Here is an 18,612-nt window from a genome sequence, read left to right on the forward strand (position 1 = left end):
GAGCACCCGGAGAAAACCCACGCAGGCCCGGGGAGAACATGCAAACTCCACACAGGGAGGCCGGAGCTGGAATCGAACCCGGTACCTCTGCACTGTGAAGCCGACGTGCTACCGGGCCGCCCTGAAAGTGAACACGTCTTATGAATTTGACACACCGCAGCGAATAAGAGTGTTGTTATTGTTGCGTATCTTCCCAATGGGCAATGGGAATTTTTCCCAAGAGAGAGAGAGAAAATATCCTATCCATTCAAAAAATCCAACACTGGAAAATGTGTATCATAACTGGAAAGATACCAAAATGCCAGCACGTGGTGAGAAATATACCTCTCGGTCTCCATAAGAGGAACATTTTCCGCTAAAATACTTGAACAGCCCCCAGAAGGGTACAAAGCACACAACAGAGGACACTGTGATCTTTTGTGTCCCAATGTAGGTGTGCCAGAAAGCAGGCGAGATCTCCCTTCTAAAGCAGCAGCTGCGAGACAGCCAGGAGGACGTCAGCCACAAGCTCAATGAAATAGTCGGCCTCAGGGCACAGCTGAAAGAAATCACAGCCAAGGCGGAGATGCTCAAGGAAGAGAACAAAGACGGCGGCGACAGGCTACGCTCCCGCACCATCCAAGTGAAGGTTAGGTTCTATCGGAATGTCTTTACACGCTCGGGTTCAAATTCAAACAGAGAATAACGACCTGATCTTATTTTAATTTCAGACAAAAGTACTTGGTAAGAATGTTGAGTTGCTTTTTCGGTAGGTCCACTTGATGTCAAAATTTATTCAAGCACGCTCTCTGGTCAGGGACACCTGCATAGTCACTTTTCCAAAACAAGAGCGCTCCTCAGCTAACGTGAAATGACTTTTTTTTTTGTTCTTGTCATCACCACCGTTGAGAGAATTTCGGGGAAATAATCCAGCCGCAGCACAAACAGACAAAACTTTTTGCATTAGTGTGCGATAAAGCTGCAAATGCCCAGTTTTGATTGGCACACTTTGAGAGTATTCATTTCCACACTCATTGGTAAACAGGATTATGCCGAAAAACAAACTTCATGTTCCCTATTGTGACAATTTGTGTGAAGGATGAATTTAACAGGCTCTTATTGTTTAAAAAAAAGTGTTACAATCAGGCTCATTATAGTTAACAAAAACAAATGAAAATAACTAAAACTGAAAAAAAATACATTAGAAAAATAAAATAACGAAAATGCTCTTAAAAAAGCGAAAAGTAACAGACTATATTTTGTTGTTTACAAAACTAACTATAATTATAATGAAAAAGTACTTAATTTTCTTTTTTTTTGTCAATGAATACCATAAATGAGCTTTCAGAAGCCATTTTAACTCGAGAGGAAGCAAGGTCAGTTGTTTGAGAATTACTGTTTAGTTTATTACACAATACTTGGTCTTTTTTTTTAAATCTTGCACTGTACTCCACACATTCAAAAATTAAACTAATCCTGTCATGAACAAAAAACCCATAAAAACCTAAACCGAAGCATTTTTGGGAAAAAAAAATAAAAACTAAAAAAAAAAATACCACGCTTTGCTTTAAAAAAAAATCATGAAAACTAACTGAATTTCAAAAACAAAAGTCAAAACGAAACTAAAAAAAATAACGACAATGACAAATCCAAAATAACCTTGATTACATTAGGAATGGAAATTTTCATCGTCTGGATTTAAGATAATTTGGTGGATGCTTTCTGGGAAAATCGAACGGATTCATCGCATTTTTCGTCATTTCAATGGGGAATAATGATTCAAAATACTTCATCAAGTCTCTTCTTTCCCAATTTAGGTGTGCCAAAATGAACTCCAGCGCAAGAAGAATGAAGCTGATCTGCTGAGAGAAAAAGTGGGCCAACTGGAGAAAGACTTTGATGAAAAGGCCCTAGACCAGAAGCCGCATCAGCGCACTTCACACCCTGAGCCGTGCGTCCAAAATCAAGCCGCAGAGCAAGTCACCACCGTCTACAAGCCAAAAGAGGAGCCTGAGGGCCAAACGTCCACAGAACTCCTCCACAAAGAAGTGGAGAGACTCAAGCGGCAGCTCGGCGAGGAAAAGGCGGCTCAGGAGAGACTGGCAATCACTTTTGACCAGGAGAGACGTACGTGGAACAAGGAGAAGGACAAGGTCATCAAGTATCAGAAGCAGCTCCAGATCAACTACCTGCAGGTGCACAAGAAGAACCAGGACCTGGAGCGACTCATGAAGGAGCTGAATGCTGAACTGGAGGCTCGGGCGGGGCTGGCCCTGGATCTCAAGTATAGCTCAGGTCTGCAGACCTACGATGATGTCATCGCCACTGAGATATGACTGCCTGCTGCCACGTGTACTTTTTTTTTAAATTAAAAAAAAAATTATTTTACACTAAAGCCTTCACAGCAGACACTGGAGGCCATTGCCATTGCTCATTATTGTTATTGTAGCGCTTAACTTTTTTTTTTTTTGGGTGACATTTAATTAAACCAATCAAAATATCAAATTATATAATTTAGTTTTGCATGATATTAATTTATTGAAGGTTAAAGTAATTTTTGAATGCTATTTTTTTTTGTACTTTACAGGTCCTTTGATGTTGAGTTGACGAAATGATGATTCCAACGCAAATTATTATGAAAGTTGCTAAACATTTGTCTCCACAAGCATGAAAACTAATAAAGCAATATCAACTGCATTTCAAGACATTTTAATAAGGAATTTTTATTTTACTCGTGAATAAAATATACCATTCAATATTCTGTTTTAATGTAAGTCAGTGCAGTTTGATTCTGCCCCTAATATTTGAAATTTCCTGACATGTAATAGCAGTAAACTACTTTTTTTTTGGTAATTCGCTCCACCTTGACTGAGGCCTCAATTCCAGCTCAAGAAAACGTCCCAAAAAAGCAAAGCATGATGTTGCCACTACTATGCTTCAAATGCTTCTAATCTACCCATCCATCCATCCATTTTCTGAACCGCTTAATCCTCACTAGGGTAGCGGGGGGGGGGAGGTGCTGGAGCCTATCCCAGCCGTCTTCGGGCAGTAGGCGGGGGACACCCTGGATCAGTTGCCAGCCAATCGCAGGGCACACAGAAACGAACAACCATCCACGCTCACATTCACACCTAGGGACAATTTAGAGCGTCCAATCAGCCTGCCATGCATGTTTTTGGAATGTGGGAGGAAACCGGAGCACCCGGAGAAAACCCACGCAGGCCCGGGGAGAACATGCAAACTCCACACAGGGAGGCCGGAGCTGGAATCGAACCCGGTACCTCTGCACTGTGAAGCTGAAGTGCTAACCACTAATCTACCCATTTATTGAAAAAATAAATAAACACGAATTAGCTCACAAATTGAAAATGAACAAGAAACTGATGAGATAAAAGTGGTCTAATCATTTTTTTTCAATGTTCTGACTTTGATTCACCACTGCGTTTCATTACAAAAAAAAAAAAATAGAAGCACAGTCTCAAAGATATTTTACCAGTCAAACGCTGGATTCTGATTGATCACTACTAATGGATTCCAAGCATCAGCTCCGAATCTTTTGTCATTCGCTCCTGATGCCCACGCCCTTATTTGGATTTAAAGAATGAGATTGTTTTCCCTCTTGCCCGATCATCTCCTTCTCTTCGTGAGCTAATTCCTCCAAAATCAGACATGAAATCAAATTAAAGCCCGTTGCCAGTATGTGGCTCTTTTGTTCATGGCATGCATGGAAGATTACTCCTAACTTGATAAGGACGCATTCAAAGTCTGTTTAAACAGAGCAGAGGGTGAGGCGTCTTCCTGATGAGAACACAATACATTTCGTGGAATATCTGGATTTTACATGCGCTCACCATTTGGACATCTACTCCAGCCCGGAAGGGTTTTCATCAACAGTTGAATTTATTTCCATTGACATTTGACTGAAAATCAAACACGATCTTAACATCTGTGGGTGCTGAAAATATAATCCAAGCATCTATACCCATCGGTAAAGAAAAACACTTAAAAGATTTCTCCCGAAGTCTGTCAGAACTTCATTCATCCCATCCGTTTTCCACCCCCCCCCCTCCCCCCTCCATCGCAGGATCAGCCCCAGTAGTAATGCTTTGTGCTATAATGAGTTGCGGTCCAGCGGGCATCTCCGTGTCATTGGACGGCCGTTAAGAAAGCCCCCGAGAAGACGCCGGCCGATAACCGAAGCCTGCCCTGCGGTGACATGATAATGACACTCTCATATCCTGCTGTGATTCTCCTCATCGGCTGACAGTCAAGAACAAAAGGGGGGGCGGGGGGGGCCTGAATTCATTAGCAAAGGGGCGGCGCATTTGCACAACGATATTTACCGCGCCATATTCAGATTCTAAAGCGTGTTAACGGGGAATATCCTGACTGATGACCAAAGCCCCCCCCCTCGCTACTGTAAATAAGCCATCCGGGTAAATAATGAATGAGTCAATAACGGTGTAACAGTCGCTGCCATGGCCTCATTACTCATTACACTCACATACTCAAATGTGCTATATCGCGACCATACCCATGAGCAATTAGTTGCTCCTTAAATATCAAGGGGCTTGTTATTTAGCCCGCTATTTTATACTTTTATTGGTTTATTCAAAGAGCCGCGCTACAGGGCCGCCTCAGCAAATCCCCGACCTCCTCTGCAGTCAGCAAAGTAATTGGGGAGGGAGTCCCAGAGGGTCCTCGCACACGCGTACTGCTCAACCTGATAAGATGACATGGCAGTGGAGGGAGATTGGGGCAAAGTAGAGTGCGGCCGTGTGGAGGATGGGAGTACCGGGTGTGCTTGTGCACATGCATGCGTGAACTAAAGCGAATAGGTTTGCGGTCTTTGGAGACTTAACTGCTTGGCTGGGAAACCATCTGGAGCCCACTACCCTACGATTGCCGCACCCATGCCCCCTCAGCAACCCCCCCCTCCACCATTCCCTTTTCTATTGGGATGTCAACATCGATACATGGGAGGGAGTCTGTCCAGATGCCAATTCAAGCCTCCCCTCCCCTTCAGCTGAAAATTTGTTAATTAACTGTGTCTCTCTCTCTGAGAGAGAATGAGAAAAAATGCCCTTTGTATCTGTGCCATTCCTTGCGAGCCAGCGCTTTTTCTGAAGCGTTGCCAAATTAGCAGAAACAGATGAAAACGCTGTGAAAGGTCTCTTCTATGAATCCATATCTTGAATTAATTGGGCTTGAACTAAGTCGAAATATGGGCCGGGCGCATTCTAAACGACCAATGAAGAAGAAGCAGACCCTAGAATGGAAGATTCAAACCGAGAACCTCTCGAGTATGATGCGGAGCTGCAAATCACTCAATCACATAAAATGTTTCGCTCACATTTTAAAAGGTTTTCCATTTCTTTCTCGATACTGGTTTGCACAATGTTTTCAACAAAATGTAATCGTTATAGTTTTCATTTATATCTTAAACACAAACTGGCTGGCTTTTTCCACATTCTTGTGTCACTCGATAAAACAACAACAACAAATTGCTTTGACTCCAAATGAGGCCAGCGTAGAAATAATTTATCGAGCAGCGCGGAGGAGCAAGAGTTTCATGGGTCTCAATCTCCGTTCCAACGGATTGTACAGCGGATATAAAAAGTCTACACACCCATAAGACCAGCTTTTTGTGGTATAATAAGATAATATCTTAAACTCTTTTTTTAAATGACCAATCACATTCAAACTCATGTAAGATAGGAGTCAGCACATTCAAAGTGCCTGTGATTGACCCCAAATCAAATGTAGGTGTTCTAGTAGGCTTTTGCCGGCATTTGTGTTACGAGTAGAAGCCTGGAGATTTTGGGCTAACACTGCGATTACAAAGTATTCATACCGGTAAGTCCTGCCACCTTGTCTAACGACACGGTTTGGGTTAGAGAAAAACAGCTAAAATGGTGAAGCTACTACGTTGCCTCACTATACCGCCAGACCAGAACAAAATATTCCCAGTAACATTTTGTGATGGCCCGGTGAACAGCGGTGTGGAGACTTTTATGTCAAATGAGCATTCACACCTATTTTGTGCACCGCAACGAAGTGATCATATCCTGAGGTGATGACAAAACGAAGGTGAGTTACATTGCTTCCGCCAAGCTGGAAAACAAACACAAAGTAAGGAAAACAAGTTAGGATTTGCCCCCAAGTTCATTTCATTAATTAAGTTTGATATGATCATGTTGAACCTACTGAAATAGAATTTGTCTGAAGCTGCCCCTCTGTGAGTTTCAGTTCTGCAGGAAAAACTGTTAATTAGGATTTGTAATGCAAGTGAGTGACTAAGACATGCATATAGTCATCATCCCTACCTTTCTCGTCAACAAACTCAAAGTGAGAGGCGTTTTCCGACGTGTTCTTTTCTACTTTTAGATGCTTGACTGCAACAAACAAAGCGAGGGGGAAGAGTCATCAGGCCTGTCCAGAAGATTTAATTAACTCATCACCAAATTTCACTAAAATGAAATGAAAAATGGCTGTGTTTAGATTTAGGATACAGCCTTGGAGAACATCCCACAAAGCGTGACTCATCTGTTGGGCTTTGGAGGGCATCATTATGGAAGAGGTGGGACCTTATTTTAACTCATTTTAAGAACACCTGAAGCCTGGAAAAGAATAGAACTATTTATGCTGCATTAACCAACCTTGATTTTGACTCGGAATGACACGCATGCACATGACGTCACTCTCCTGAGTGAAAAAAAAAATCCTAAATGTCAAATCTAATTCTCAATCACATTTTGATTTTCATTTGACGTTTAGAGAGCCCAATTGCAATTAAGTCGGGACGTTGTGTTAAACATGCTGTAAATATGAACAGAATACGGTACATCCATCCATCCAAGAGGGAGGAAACGTTATCTGTGCTGTATACAGCACATTTGACAATAAAGTTGGACTCGATACTTGATTTTCTGATCCGCTTTATCCTACGAGGGTAGCGGGTGTCCTGGAGCCTATCCCAGATGACCATGTAGGCGGGGTACACCCTGAACTGGTTACGAGCCAATCGCAGGGCACTAATAGACAAACAGCCATTCACAACCATACCCGAGGACAATTTAGAATGATATAACCTGCGGTGCACATTTTTGCAATGTGGTAGAAAACGGGATTACCCGGAGAAAACCTTTTGTTGGTGAATTTGTTTCCCGTTCTTGCTTGAAGTACAGCGTCAGCTATTCAACTATCCGGAGTCGCTGTTGTCGTATTTTACACTTAATAATGCGCCACACATTTTCAGACAGGTCTGGACTGCAGGCAGGCCGGTTGAGTACCTGCACTCTTTTACTACAAAATTGTAACATATGTAGACTGTGGTTTGGCAATGTCTTGTTGAAATAAGCACAGACATCCATGAATAAGACGTTTGGAAGGCAGCAAATGTTTCTCCAAAACCTGTATCTACCTTTCAGCATTAAAGGGAAAGTTAACCCCAAAAGAATTTCTTTACAATTATATGTTGTATGCAGCCTCACTAGTCTAACCGTTTAGTTCTATTTAGCATTCAAGTTTTAACACCTAACATTTATTGACACATTTCATAACTGGATTTAAAGAATTAGCACATCTGTAATTTGGCAAATATTCTTGTAAATCTGCAACAAAAAAGTGATTCTTAAACAAATCACATTATTTTTTTTCAATGAATGTTTGAAGTTAAATGTGACAGTGCCAATGAAAAGTAAGTCTTATCGTTCATGTTTGATTTAATTTTTTCAACCCACCGTTATAGCTGTCCAAGGTTACTGAAGAAACGTTTGTCATTTCTGCAAAGCGAATGATGAATTCCTGAGGAAACATTCCCGTGGACATCCAAAATGTGTTGGCGTTTCTGGTTCAAAGACATTAAATAGCTAATCCCAGGTAAAAATCCCAATTTGCAAAACAGTACTGTCATAACAAAAACAAAACTCACTGAGGAGGAGACCCTTACCCGTCAATCATATTTTCCGGCGGGTGTTTCTCATCGTTGGAAGCAGCCACAACAACTTTCAGTCCCAGAGAACGAATAGATGACTCACTCATGGTGCACGAATGACAAGCAACACAAAATAAAATCCCAAATGTGGTCTGATGCGCAGTTTCGCTAAAACACACAAACAACCATGCGTTGCTACGCCAACCCTCTGCGTCGCATGAAAAATACGTCATTGCGAGCGCCTACGTCACATCCTCGACGCGTGTAGCTCGTTCGCTGTTAAACTAGCTGTGAATTTAGCCACTGTTTTATATAAATGGCGAATGGATGTAAAGACGCGCTATTCATGCGGGGTACCGGCCAGGTGAGTAACAATGATGAATATTCACACTATTAAATTACACTCTGCACGTCGAAGAACACTATGCTTGTGTACGACATTCGAGAGAGCGACTTCGGTAAGCTAACAAATCAACACGCCACAGTAATTTTAAAATTCCGTACAAAATCAGGATAGAAGATACTCCGAAAATACGTTATGGTTTGGTCGAGTATTATATTGTCTCGCCGGACGAGATGGACTGAATTATGGAAACAGTTCGAAACCATGGCAAAGTGCAACTTTTTGGAAATAGTGTCTTGCACATTGTCCGCTTTGACGGACTGTTTCGGCATACAGTATTTATAAATTGGAACGATCAAGCAGAGTCCCACAACTGACTAACAGACAGATCTTTTAAAGATAATTCAAGTGATACTTTCATAAACATTAAGCGAGTAAAAATGCATAAATTTCTGGTCTACCTCTAAGTCAATATAACTCTCTTAATCTTTATCCTACATTTGGTATACTTGTAAAGCTTGGTACACGCATAAACATATAATAACCATGAAAATTGCTTTCAAGAGTACCGGTACTCATATTTTGGTTATTATATTTAAGGTAGCTCATTGACTGACCACTGCCGGCAAGTGACAGAGACGCACATTGCCAAAAATACGTATCCTCATGCATATTCAAAGGTTTATTCAAGTGAAATATTTTATTTTCCTTTTTCTAGAGTGATGACTCTGATATTTGGGATGATACCGCCTTGATAAAAGCATATGATAAGGCTGTTGCATCGTTTAAGGTAAGAAAAAAAAAGATGATTAGATGCAGGTTGTTTTTTACTTGTTTTGTTGGTTATCAGACTCACAGATATGCTCTTGTTGACATGCCAGACGGCACTTAAGGGGGAGGATGAGCCACAAGCGTCAGGCAAAATCCCACCAGGAAAGAAGCGCAAGAATAATAAAACGAAGAATAGCAGGAAAAGAATCAATACATTGACAGATAAAGAGGTGAGGATGTAAATTAAATTTGTTTGTTGCTGGTGGTAATAAAGAGAAAGTAAGAAATTACATTTCCAAATAATGCAAGGCTAATGTATCGGCGTTCTTGTTACAGTGGCAGGCTGGAGATTCTTGCTGTGCGTACTGGTCAGAAGACAGTCAACTATACTCGGCGACCATCTCCTCTGTCGACAAGGAGAAGGGCACATGCATCGTTGTCTACACAGACTACGGCAATGAGGAAGAGCAGAACCTGGAAGACTTACTTTCAGCAATCTCTGACGACGATGAAGAAACCAAAGCCACGGTAGAATACGAGATTTGATTCTGCAGGCATCTCTCTCTTCAGGATTTGCTTGGTCAAATTGGACCCGATTGTCGGCTTGTGTGTGCTCCACTTAAAAAAAATGTGCCAATGAAGATGTATAGATGTATTTTTCTCACAATTTAGAAACTAGAGGCAGAATCTTCCACAGAGGAGAGTGACCGGTCAACAGAAACAAACCAGCACAAGCAACAGCCACACAGTAAAAGCCAAAAGGGAAAATTCCCCAAGACACCTTCCCCGATGTGGGCTCCTGGATTCCCTCCCCCATGCCCACCTCCCATGCCGCCATTCAGACAGGTAAGATCACGTTGCCATGAATAGTTTAGTCACCAAATTGTGCTTCTCGGTTACTGTGCTCTATATTTGTGGCGCAGACATCTCACCAACTTGTACACCACCTCCCATTGTGCAGGGGTACTGAATAAAATGGGTTTCTTACTGTTTTTCACTCCCAGGGTAGAAAAGGACATTCTGGTGGTCGTGGGCATGTACCTCCCCCCTGGCCTCCAATGATGCAATTCGGCCCGCCAGTGAGTTTAATGACAGTTGTAATAAACGTGTACATTTTGTGATTGAAGTCAAATATTGACACTGCACGGATTTACCGCAAGTCAGCTTCTTCCGTTGCTCTCGGTTTGTGCCTTCAGATGATCCCTCCGCCTCCGCCCATGAGTCCCGACATGGGAGACGACGAGGCCATGGGCAGCATGCTCATTTCCTGGTACATGAGTGGCTACCACACAGGCTACTACTTGGTATGTATTGTTTCATTGAGTAATGCGTATCTGGTACATTCTAAAATGATTTTCTGCTGGGATTTTTATTTAAATAAACTGTACTTTTGTAGGGTTTGAAACAAGGTCGCAATGAAGCTGCCAAATGGACCAAGCCGCACCAGAAATGAAAAAAAAAAAGTGGTGGCCAATGTACTTGTTAGTTTACATCAAACGATGCAGGACAGTTTTGTATTCTATGTAAATAGATTTAATAAAGCATATTAAGTAAACACTCTGTAACTGCCTCAATATTTTCTCTTAAAAGGCTTCACTTACAGTATCTTTTACTCTCTATTTTCCATGCAAACTAATAGAAGACGTTCATCAAAAGTTTCCAATGAATGCATCTTTGGTGGTGCAAATCAAAACTACCAATATTCTGCCTTCATAAAGATGATCATTTGATTCTTGTGTGGTATACTTAATGAAGGTGACTTGCACGCAGAATAACAGATATGCATGAGCTTGTAATGGCATGCCTTGTCCAGCAGAAGTCAGACTCGTATAAAGGAGTCAAAACATTACCGTGAAGTGGGTATGGAGAAGATGCAGAGAAACAAATCTTGTCACAATTTTGCATCCATCTCTGCGACCTCTAATCCAGAAAGAAAGCACTGCATCTGTCACTTTTACACCCTGGATCAGGAGCTATGCAGGGACATCTGGCAGACATGATTACAGTGTGGAGACACATCAATGAAAGTAATCCCACAAACCCTCAGGACATTGGCACTGAAGTGATTTACTAGCGAGAGAGATATTGAAAATATATGGAGAAAGTTAATGGAGGATTTTACAGTATCGTGCACGTTTCCATATTGTCCATTGGTAACATCCCAGAGTGGCATGAAAGCGAGGCAAACGAATGCAAATGACACGTTGACCCGATTGAATTGCACTCTTCAGTGCGATTTGTTATTTGTCGTTTCCCTTGATCTGGCATCCTAAAAACGGTTCCTATTGTCAAAAGAGCTGTGAAAGCACTCTATTCCCTTTTATATTTAGAATATAGACGACCACATGATTGCAGACTCGAAAGCCACAGTCATTCCTCTGGGTCCTCGATGCTTTGGTTCACTGAAAAGGAAGGAAAATGTTGAAAAAATAAAAAATGCTGGTGAGATGACAGTTGCTCACTCCCTCTTCTCTGGATTTAAGCTGCATGGGTGGCGTATCATGCAGTGCATTTAGAATACATACAAGTGTTAGGAAGAGGGGTGAAAATCGTCTTTTGTGGAAAAGTCTCCCTGCATGCTTGTCTCACCATTTTTTTTTTTTTTTTTTGCACCATGTGATCATCCTCCTCCAGCTGCGCCACGGTCATTTTTTTTTCTTCTTCCATGATCAGCAGTTCCTTTGTTGATGCCATTTTGTAACCTCGTGCTACTGCGTCAGTGTTGACTAGCTGTCATGTTTGTTTTTGAGACAAGTGGGCAGAAATGTGAGCAGAGAGTAAAATGGAGCAGTTACCAACAAAATATAGTTTGCGGGATTGATGAAAAGAAGATGCAGATAAAAGCGAACCTATCTTTTCCTTCCAGATGTGTTTAAAATGTGCCATGACAAAGCACACGCTTAAGCGCATTGCTTGTGTGAAGCTGAGCTGCCCAAAGGGCTCACTCACATGGAGTCTCCGAGAGGAGTTGAAAGGCGGGCAGGTCCGCTTGGAGAAAGCGTCCCTCAAACCTCAAGCTCCCGATATCTGCCTACCCCCTACTGACCAGCGTGGCGTCAGACCTGTAAACATAATCTGAAATTGACACACACAGTCTGGGAGCAACACACGCACACCTCCCAGTGAGATCACATTGCAGCATGAGATGCACACCCTAAAGCTATTTATGCAAGCACCCATCAACAAACAGCCTGCTTCTTAATAACATATTTTGGGGCAACTGCAAGTGATTTATCTTGGTTTATTTGTTTTTAAACCACAAACCCCACCATTTGAACAGAGGTGTGTAGACTTTTGATACCCGGGGTCAAAACAACAACCAGGATGCCTTCATGAATTTAAAATTTAGACATGCGATTATTTGGAATCACTCTCTTCGGACAGATGAGATCAAGGCAATAAAATGTTCATGATCCAAAGCATACCACATCATATGTCAGGAAGACTGTCAGTCGTGTTTATTGATACCTTGACTGCAGACAGCAGTAACAAGATGATTTGTACCAGAAAGGTGTATTAAAGGGTGTCCCATCAGTCTAAGGATTAAAAATAAAACAATAGGAGAGATTGAAATAATTTGTGGCGGTGTTTCTAAAAGTAAACTGATTACAAATGATGCCATTGTCCAAATACTTCTGGGCCTAACCGTAAATGATATAAACTGCTCCAAAACATAAAGGGAAAATTTGGTGGTACGGTACATTGTGCTGTTTATTTATTTCTTTGAGCTGTATATGAACAGATAGCTTGTGGTCACCAAAATGTGCACTTCACACCAATATAGGCCTACTGGATAAGGCCAGTAATTTGACTATTACACTCAAGTTAACTGTTCGAGGTCTGTTATCAAGGCGTAAAAGTCAAGTGTCAAGGGACCAAATGTATCAATGACAGTTATTGAGCCACTCAAGGCAAAATGTGGTAACTTTTTAATGAAATGGCCTAGAATCCCATTTTCTGCAGAGTGCAATAATTGCTTTTGAGACAGGGAAGGCTACAAAAAAGGATGAATGTAGCTATGGGAACGCTGACATGCCCCACAAATGACCTTGAGGTCCATTTTTGTGAATCCGCATGTTTACATTGACCTGTTCTATTGTGAGACTCGAGCGAGCGTGCATGCATTCCTCCTGTGGGGTTTCATCCACCCAGCAGGTTTCCGTTACCATGTGGCTCTGGCCTCTGCTTCACTGTGACTGATCCTCCCTGACACTCTGACCTCCGTGAATTCCACTCACAGCAGGTCCAGTAAATAGCTGGTGCTGCCAAGGATCGACAGACATATTACATCCTCTTCAATTAACAGTTTATGTCTTTAAAAAGACTAGACTGATAGTTAAAAGAGACACCTAGATTAATTTCTCTACAACTATTGTCTTGTCAATTTGCTATTCTTCATTCTGCCAAACACAAAAGAACTGAAAGGCTACAATAAAGGCCTGGGAAAACATTTAAAATGATGAAAGTGTTACAGGTGGTATTTATTCATTCCGTGAAGGAAAGTAGATTAGCAGCACTAGTCACGATTACACCAAAAAGGTGCAACCAACAAGTGAAAAAAAGAATAGCAGCATTACAAATATCAATGACCATAAAAACATTTCATTTATTTAAAAATATATATACAATATATATATATATATATATATATATATATATATATATATATATATATATTCGTTAAACAGTACACAACCACCTTGCTAACTGAATCATGTTGCTAAGTGCTAAATAAATGCCAACAATTGCCAAAATGTACAGATAATGTCTAAAAAAAGTTTCTTAGGAAGAAGCCGGTTGAATTACGAAAGTGCACAATTTTCCCCCGTTTTTTTCCTTGTAAATATATTTTGTGAAGGAAAGTAGATTAGCAGCACTAGTCACGATTACACCAAAAAGGTGCAACCAACAAGTGAAAAAAAGAATAGCAGCATTACAAATATCAATGAATATAAAAACCTTTCATTTATTTAAAAATATATATACGATATATATATTCGTTAAACAGTACACAACCACCTTGCTAACTGAATCATGTTGCTAAGTGCTAAATAAATGCCAACAATTGCCAAAATTTACAGATAATGCCTAATAAAAGTGCTTTATTTCTTATGAAGAAGCTGGTTTAATTACGAAAGTGCACCATTTCCCCCCGTTTTTTCCCCCTTGTAAATATTCAAATTCTTGAAACTTCAACAATCATTTGGATTTGAGCGGATTCATTCAGTTCCTCATTGGAAAAGTTCGACAGTATTGGCTGTGAGGGGGGCACGGTGGAAGTGTTTGTGAACGCTGAACGGGGAAGGGCAAACTTTACTCTCGGGCTCCGGCACTTTAAGGTGGCCGCACAACGAAGGACACACGTTTCGTGAAAGTTGCCTGAGAAGGGGAACGAAACTCCTTTTTCAAACTTCCACTTTTGAAAGCGAAGCTTTCTCGGTTCGACCTACTCGCTCCCCGGTGGGCGCACCCTTGTGTGCACCACCTGGATCCCAGTTCGGCATCTCGTTTTCGGACTGAACTCTTTTTTTCGGACTCCCGGCGGTTTGTGGATAAAAAAGTCCCAGCGGGAGCCTGCGTGTTGAGGCTGCCAGCAAGTATGTTTTGTCGGAATCAAACAACCCGAGCCACGGTTGCCCGCGGTTCGGCTCTTGAAATGGAGATACGGCGAGGGAAGTTCAGAAAGAGTTTTTACGTCAAGACATCACAGGTAGGCAAAGCATCAACACGCCATGGGGGTACACAATCTATTTTTAAGTGTCTCTTTCTATCATTGTACTTTTGCGGTACTTTATTACATCATGCATCATTCAAAATGCTTCATTTTAAGTTGCGTTTAGTGTGTTAAACGATTCTGTTAAAGGGACAGTGTGTAAAAAAAAAGCTGATTTTTCAATGTTAATTATTTCAAAATCCTGATATTAATTTCAATAATATCCTAAAAGGGTTGTATCTCATCAGCGTAATTTTAAAAATATAATTGTTGATGAAGTAATTGCTAATTAAATTACACAGGGCGCCCCTCCCCTACAGGAAGGAGACAAATTTAGCAAACGTAGTACCTCAACATGACATACTATGCATAATTGTTTATAATAAAATTGGCTTGGTAACATAATTGGTGTTGATTGAATCCTAGTATTCTTGCTAAAACATTTTATATCTGGAAAGAGGACCAATTTTGTTCACAATTATGATGAGTCTGCGTAATGCTCAATAGCGCCATCTGGCGTCGCCAGATGGCGCTACTGAGCTAACTGGAGGTCTCACTCATGTTGAACGAACTCATTTGGCCTGCTCTTTTATTTCATTTCGAAGTCACACTCGTGCATTTAGCGCTGCTTTGTTGCTGTTTCGCTTTAATTACACTCGAGAGCTGCACTGCATTGTGCCTGTCGCCTAATCAAATTTTAATTGCCTTTCCTATTTAGACTACTCTTTCCTACTACCGAATTTAGCATTTTTCTCCCCTTAAGCGAAACAATGTAATAACCCAGCAGCGATTTGAGTGTTTTTGGTGTCCAGTTGTGGATTGGTAAAAAATGAAAACTTAATTTTTATTTTCCATCTTCTGCTTAATATTCCGCATTAGTTTAGTAATATAATTGTGCTGGGATGCTTGCGCCAGAAGTAATAATGGTATAATTTTAATTATATGCTTATATTTTCTTCTTCTAGCAATTTTTGTACACTTTTGGAATGGTCAAATACCATTAGCACTTAAAGCGTGCGTGTGTGTGTGTATGTGTGTGCACACGCGTGCATGTGCGTAGAAACACATTGACATTTGCTGATACAGGATACAACTGTATCCCCCAAAAGTTGAGAACTAGGTCAAAACTCAGCTGTTGATCACCAGAAGCGGCTGCATCCCACTTCCGGTCCACCCTATCAACATCTGCTTCGTGCTAGCTACTGTACTTCAGCAGGACAGATTGTCTCAGAAGGCTTTCTAATCTAAACCTCCCGACCACTTTTACACAAACTTCTCTTGACTGCTCTGATGAGAAGTTATCCATGCCGGTGGTCTCTTCCTGCCTTCTGAGGCTGCTTCCATAGCTGCTGTTTGGTTAGGAAGTCTGCAGTCATAAACAAAAGCGATGTGTTGTGCACATCGTGCGAGTAAATGCTGTTTCGAAGCTGAAATGACAGCAAAAGAAATCAAATGAGGACATCCCTGTACACCATTCAAATATTTCCGCCAAGAACTGTGACAAAAAATGCATTTTTTATAGATTCTCTTTCTGTCTCTTACATTTTAAGAAGCACCCTGTGCTGGAGGATTGTTATTGAGGGTATGGTATGTAGTAGTGTGTGTGTGTGTGTGTGTTTGCGTCTGAACTGTAAATTGAAGCTTGAGGAATGTTGATGGTGCAATACAGAAAAAAAAAAAGGTGAAGGATAAGTCATCGATTCTGTCTCTCCATTTCCAGAAGTCTCTGACGAATTCACGCCTTCTTTTAGCTTATTTATTGGCGGGGGTGCATTCATCTCACAGGGAGCCAACTTTCTAACCTCTGGAAGACATGCACACTCCATCGTATATCGATTTGTTGTCACAAGTCATACCGCTTGCACTGCAGAGTTCACATGTGACACACGGGGAGCCCCTGCATCTCCCGGGGGTGCAGTCGTTGGTAAAGCACGAGGTTATTATAGAGGAGTGGATGATGATTTGATTTACACGGTTTGCTGAGTGATCAAAGTCAAGCGGTAACATGCTTTCACTGTGTTCCCACTGCAAGTTTGTCGGAAACGGTACAAAAATAATTGAAATTGATGTTCAGGAGAAAGCTGTGACACATTGCCACAAATGTGGGATATATATTTTCCGCACAAAAGGTTTTTTTTCTCCCCCCCCATGTAATTTGAAAGCATAAAGTGGAGTGAACCAGGAGGCTTTGGTACCCTGAAGGCAGGAGGCAGGAGTGTCAGAGACACATAGGTGTCACCTGCAATGCTGGTGGCTCTGTTGGTCACGAAGTCGTTGTTGTCTGTGAGAAAGGGTAGAAGGGCACACGCTTGCTCGCTGTCTTTATTTCACACTTGCCTTTTGTCAGGAGGCACTGCAAGCCTCTGTACCATACAGCGATGCAGCCAGTGATGACACTCTCAATTCGGGCTGTAACAATTAATCAAAGAATTCCAGTACCGTACGTTCAGGTACATGGGGTGAATCAAAATTGCTGTTTCGAAGCAGCTCAGATCCCCTCCAGGAGTCCATAAAAGACGCATAATATCTGAAGATTGGGATGGTTCCGCTATTGAAAAAGAAGATAAATTGCAGTTTTTACCACAACAGCAGGTCTACCGTTGCTAACACCAGGTTATATAACGGTGTTATCTAATTTTATATCGTCTACCATCGGCTAGTTGGAATCTATTGTGACCGGCAAGTGATCAAGGATAGACTCGGCTGCCAGTACATGTCCGATCTCAAGCAAACGATAAATAAACAAACGCGCCATCAGCACTTTCTCTCACGATCTGCCAATGGCCACCTGTCACACCGAGTAACTCGACATGTAGACTGGCTAAAGGGTGCACACAGAACATTGCTAATTCTCCAGTAGAAGGTGAGGATGGCAGCCCCAAGTGGACAGAAATAATACCTTCACCTTCACATTTACATATTGTGTTAAATAATGGCAAATCAGCTCTCAGCACTGCCCTAGTAGGACTCTAGCTCCCTGTTGTCGGCTTTGTCATTGTTGGTAATGAGGCCCATACAGTCATCCTGCGCAAACGCGATGATGTGGTTGGTGCTGTGGGTTGGGAAGAAAGTCATAGGTCAGCAGTGGGCTGAGCATACATCCCTGTGGAACCCCTGCACTCGAGGTGATGATCTCGGAGTCTTTTGTGACGGCCTCGATAAAAGTCGAGCACGTGGTTTTACAGTCGGAGGTTGTGGACTCCCAAGAGTTTTGTATGAGCTGCTGGGGATTCGTTGTGGTGAATGCTAAACTCAAGTCTGAATGAAGCAGATTTAACAGCCTGCCTCCAGTGCCAAAGACTAATTTGGGTGCGCTCCTAAATGAAAGCCTTTGAGGTAGTTTGCAGGGGAATCAATGGGTTATTCAACACACCGCTTTAGGCTGAACCACTGTTGCTCGAAACGTGACTGCTCTGTAATTTAATTCTATGCTTACTGTAGACAAAAACTCTTGTTAGGACACAACTTCAAGTGTGCAGAGTTGACCTTTAAATGGGTTTGATGCTCAGTCACTGGACATATCATCCGTGATTGGCGCAAAAGGCCGAGAAGGTCGGCCAGTGAGCATTGAATCTTTTTCTGTATTTATTTATTTTTAGCTATTTTGCTGGAGGCAGGAGGCAAATGGAGCTGAGAGCCCGGCTGCGTTCAACTTAATGGCTGCTATTTTTATTTGAAAAATATTGTGGAATTAGGCTGCTGTTTATGTGTGAGGATTTGGAGGGAATGGCCCATTTCGGGTTGAATCAACTGCTTGCAAGGCACCGGATTAGAATTTGATTGCAAAATGGAATGTCTGATTGAGGATCTGGTGGCTGTTTTCTGGTTCCACAGCATCTGTGGTCCTCGGGGGCGGGGGTCATAGTGGTC

At 41.8% G+C, this 18,612-nt stretch overlaps 4 protein-coding genes and 1 long non-coding RNA gene across 8 annotated transcripts in view; 3 read left to right on the forward strand and 2 right to left on the reverse strand.

The window, feature by feature from the left end:
• Positions 1 to 435, reverse strand: part of LOC127601835 (uncharacterized) — a 1,850-nt gene extending 1,415 nt beyond the window's left edge. The window contains exon 1 of the long non-coding RNA XR_007962652.1: positions 113 to 435. This is a non-coding gene — a long non-coding RNA (uncharacterized LOC127601835). The remainder of the gene's footprint in view (positions 1 to 112) is intronic.
• lzts1 (leucine zipper, putative tumor suppressor 1) overlaps positions 1 to 2,677 on the forward strand; it is a 20,147-nt gene extending 17,470 nt beyond the window's left edge. For both annotated transcript variants that reach the window (XM_052067414.1, XM_052067415.1), the window contains exons 8-9: positions 434 to 628; positions 1,797 to 2,677. In XM_052067414.1, the coding sequence (XP_051923374.1) occupies positions 434 to 628; positions 1,797 to 2,315 (714 nt within the window). In that variant the 3' untranslated portion in view covers positions 2,316 to 2,677. The remainder of the gene's footprint in view (positions 1 to 433; positions 629 to 1,796) is intronic.
• Positions 2,360 to 8,158, reverse strand: hspb11 (heat shock protein, alpha-crystallin-related, b11). Its single transcript, XM_052067488.1, has 6 exons — positions 7,931 to 8,158; positions 7,722 to 7,828; positions 6,306 to 6,374; positions 6,187 to 6,230; positions 6,015 to 6,093; positions 2,360 to 4,185 (listed from the first exon to the last, which is right to left on the reverse strand). Exons 1-6 carry the CDS (start codon positions 8,146 to 8,148, stop codon positions 4,091 to 4,093), a joined length of 612 nt encoding a protein of 203 aa, XP_051923448.1. The 5' UTR covers positions 8,149 to 8,158; the 3' UTR covers positions 2,360 to 4,090.
• On the forward strand, positions 8,125 to 10,589 carry smn1 (survival of motor neuron 1, telomeric). Its single transcript, XM_052067482.1, has 8 exons — positions 8,125 to 8,279; positions 8,977 to 9,048; positions 9,140 to 9,259; positions 9,366 to 9,557; positions 9,702 to 9,875; positions 10,034 to 10,108; positions 10,226 to 10,333; positions 10,426 to 10,589. The coding sequence occupies exons 1-8, from the start codon at positions 8,232 to 8,234 to the stop codon at positions 10,480 to 10,482; spliced, it is 846 nt and encodes a 281-aa protein (XP_051923442.1). The 5' UTR covers positions 8,125 to 8,231; the 3' UTR covers positions 10,483 to 10,589.
• A 3,712-nt stretch (positions 10,590 to 14,301) lies between these two features.
• The window catches only part of rtkna (rhotekin a), a 54,576-nt gene continuing 50,265 nt past the window's right edge, over positions 14,302 to 18,612 (forward strand). For 2 of the 3 annotated variants that reach the window (XM_052067413.1, XM_052067412.1), the window contains exon 1: positions 14,303 to 14,739. In XM_052067413.1, coding sequence (XP_051923373.1) covers positions 14,629 to 14,739 — 111 coding nt within the window. In that variant the 5' untranslated portion in view covers positions 14,303 to 14,628. Of the gene's footprint in view, positions 14,740 to 18,612 lie in introns of all 3 variants that reach the window. The other variant, XM_052067409.1, reaches the window with a different exon arrangement.

This window comes from Hippocampus zosterae, chromosome 6, assembly GCF_025434085.1.
Source record: "Hippocampus zosterae strain Florida chromosome 6, ASM2543408v3, whole genome shotgun sequence".
Lineage (NCBI taxonomy): Eukaryota > Metazoa > Chordata > Actinopteri > Syngnathiformes > Syngnathidae > Hippocampus > Hippocampus zosterae.

Coding starts and splice junctions, on each gene's coding strand:
- hspb11 (XM_052067488.1), bottom strand. CDS start 8,148: ATGACGTATTTTTCATGCGACGCAGAGGGTTGGCGTAGCAACGCATGG. Junction 6,231..6,305: donor TGAGTTTGTTGACGAGAAAG/GTAGGGATGATG, acceptor TTTTTCCTGCAG/AACTGAAACTCACAGAGGGG. Junction 6,094..6,186: donor TTCAGACAAATTCTATTTCA/GTAGGTTCAACA, acceptor TTTGTTTTCCAG/CTTGGCGGAAGCAATGTAAC.
- smn1 (XM_052067482.1), top strand. CDS start 8,232: ATGGCGAATGGATGTAAAGACGCGCTATTCATGCGGGGTACCGGCCAG. Junction 9,049..9,139: donor AGGCTGTTGCATCGTTTAAG/GTAAGAAAAAAA, acceptor TTGACATGCCAG/ACGGCACTTAAGGGGGAGGA. Junction 10,109..10,225: donor TGATGCAATTCGGCCCGCCA/GTGAGTTTAATG, acceptor TTGTGCCTTCAG/ATGATCCCTCCGCCTCCGCC.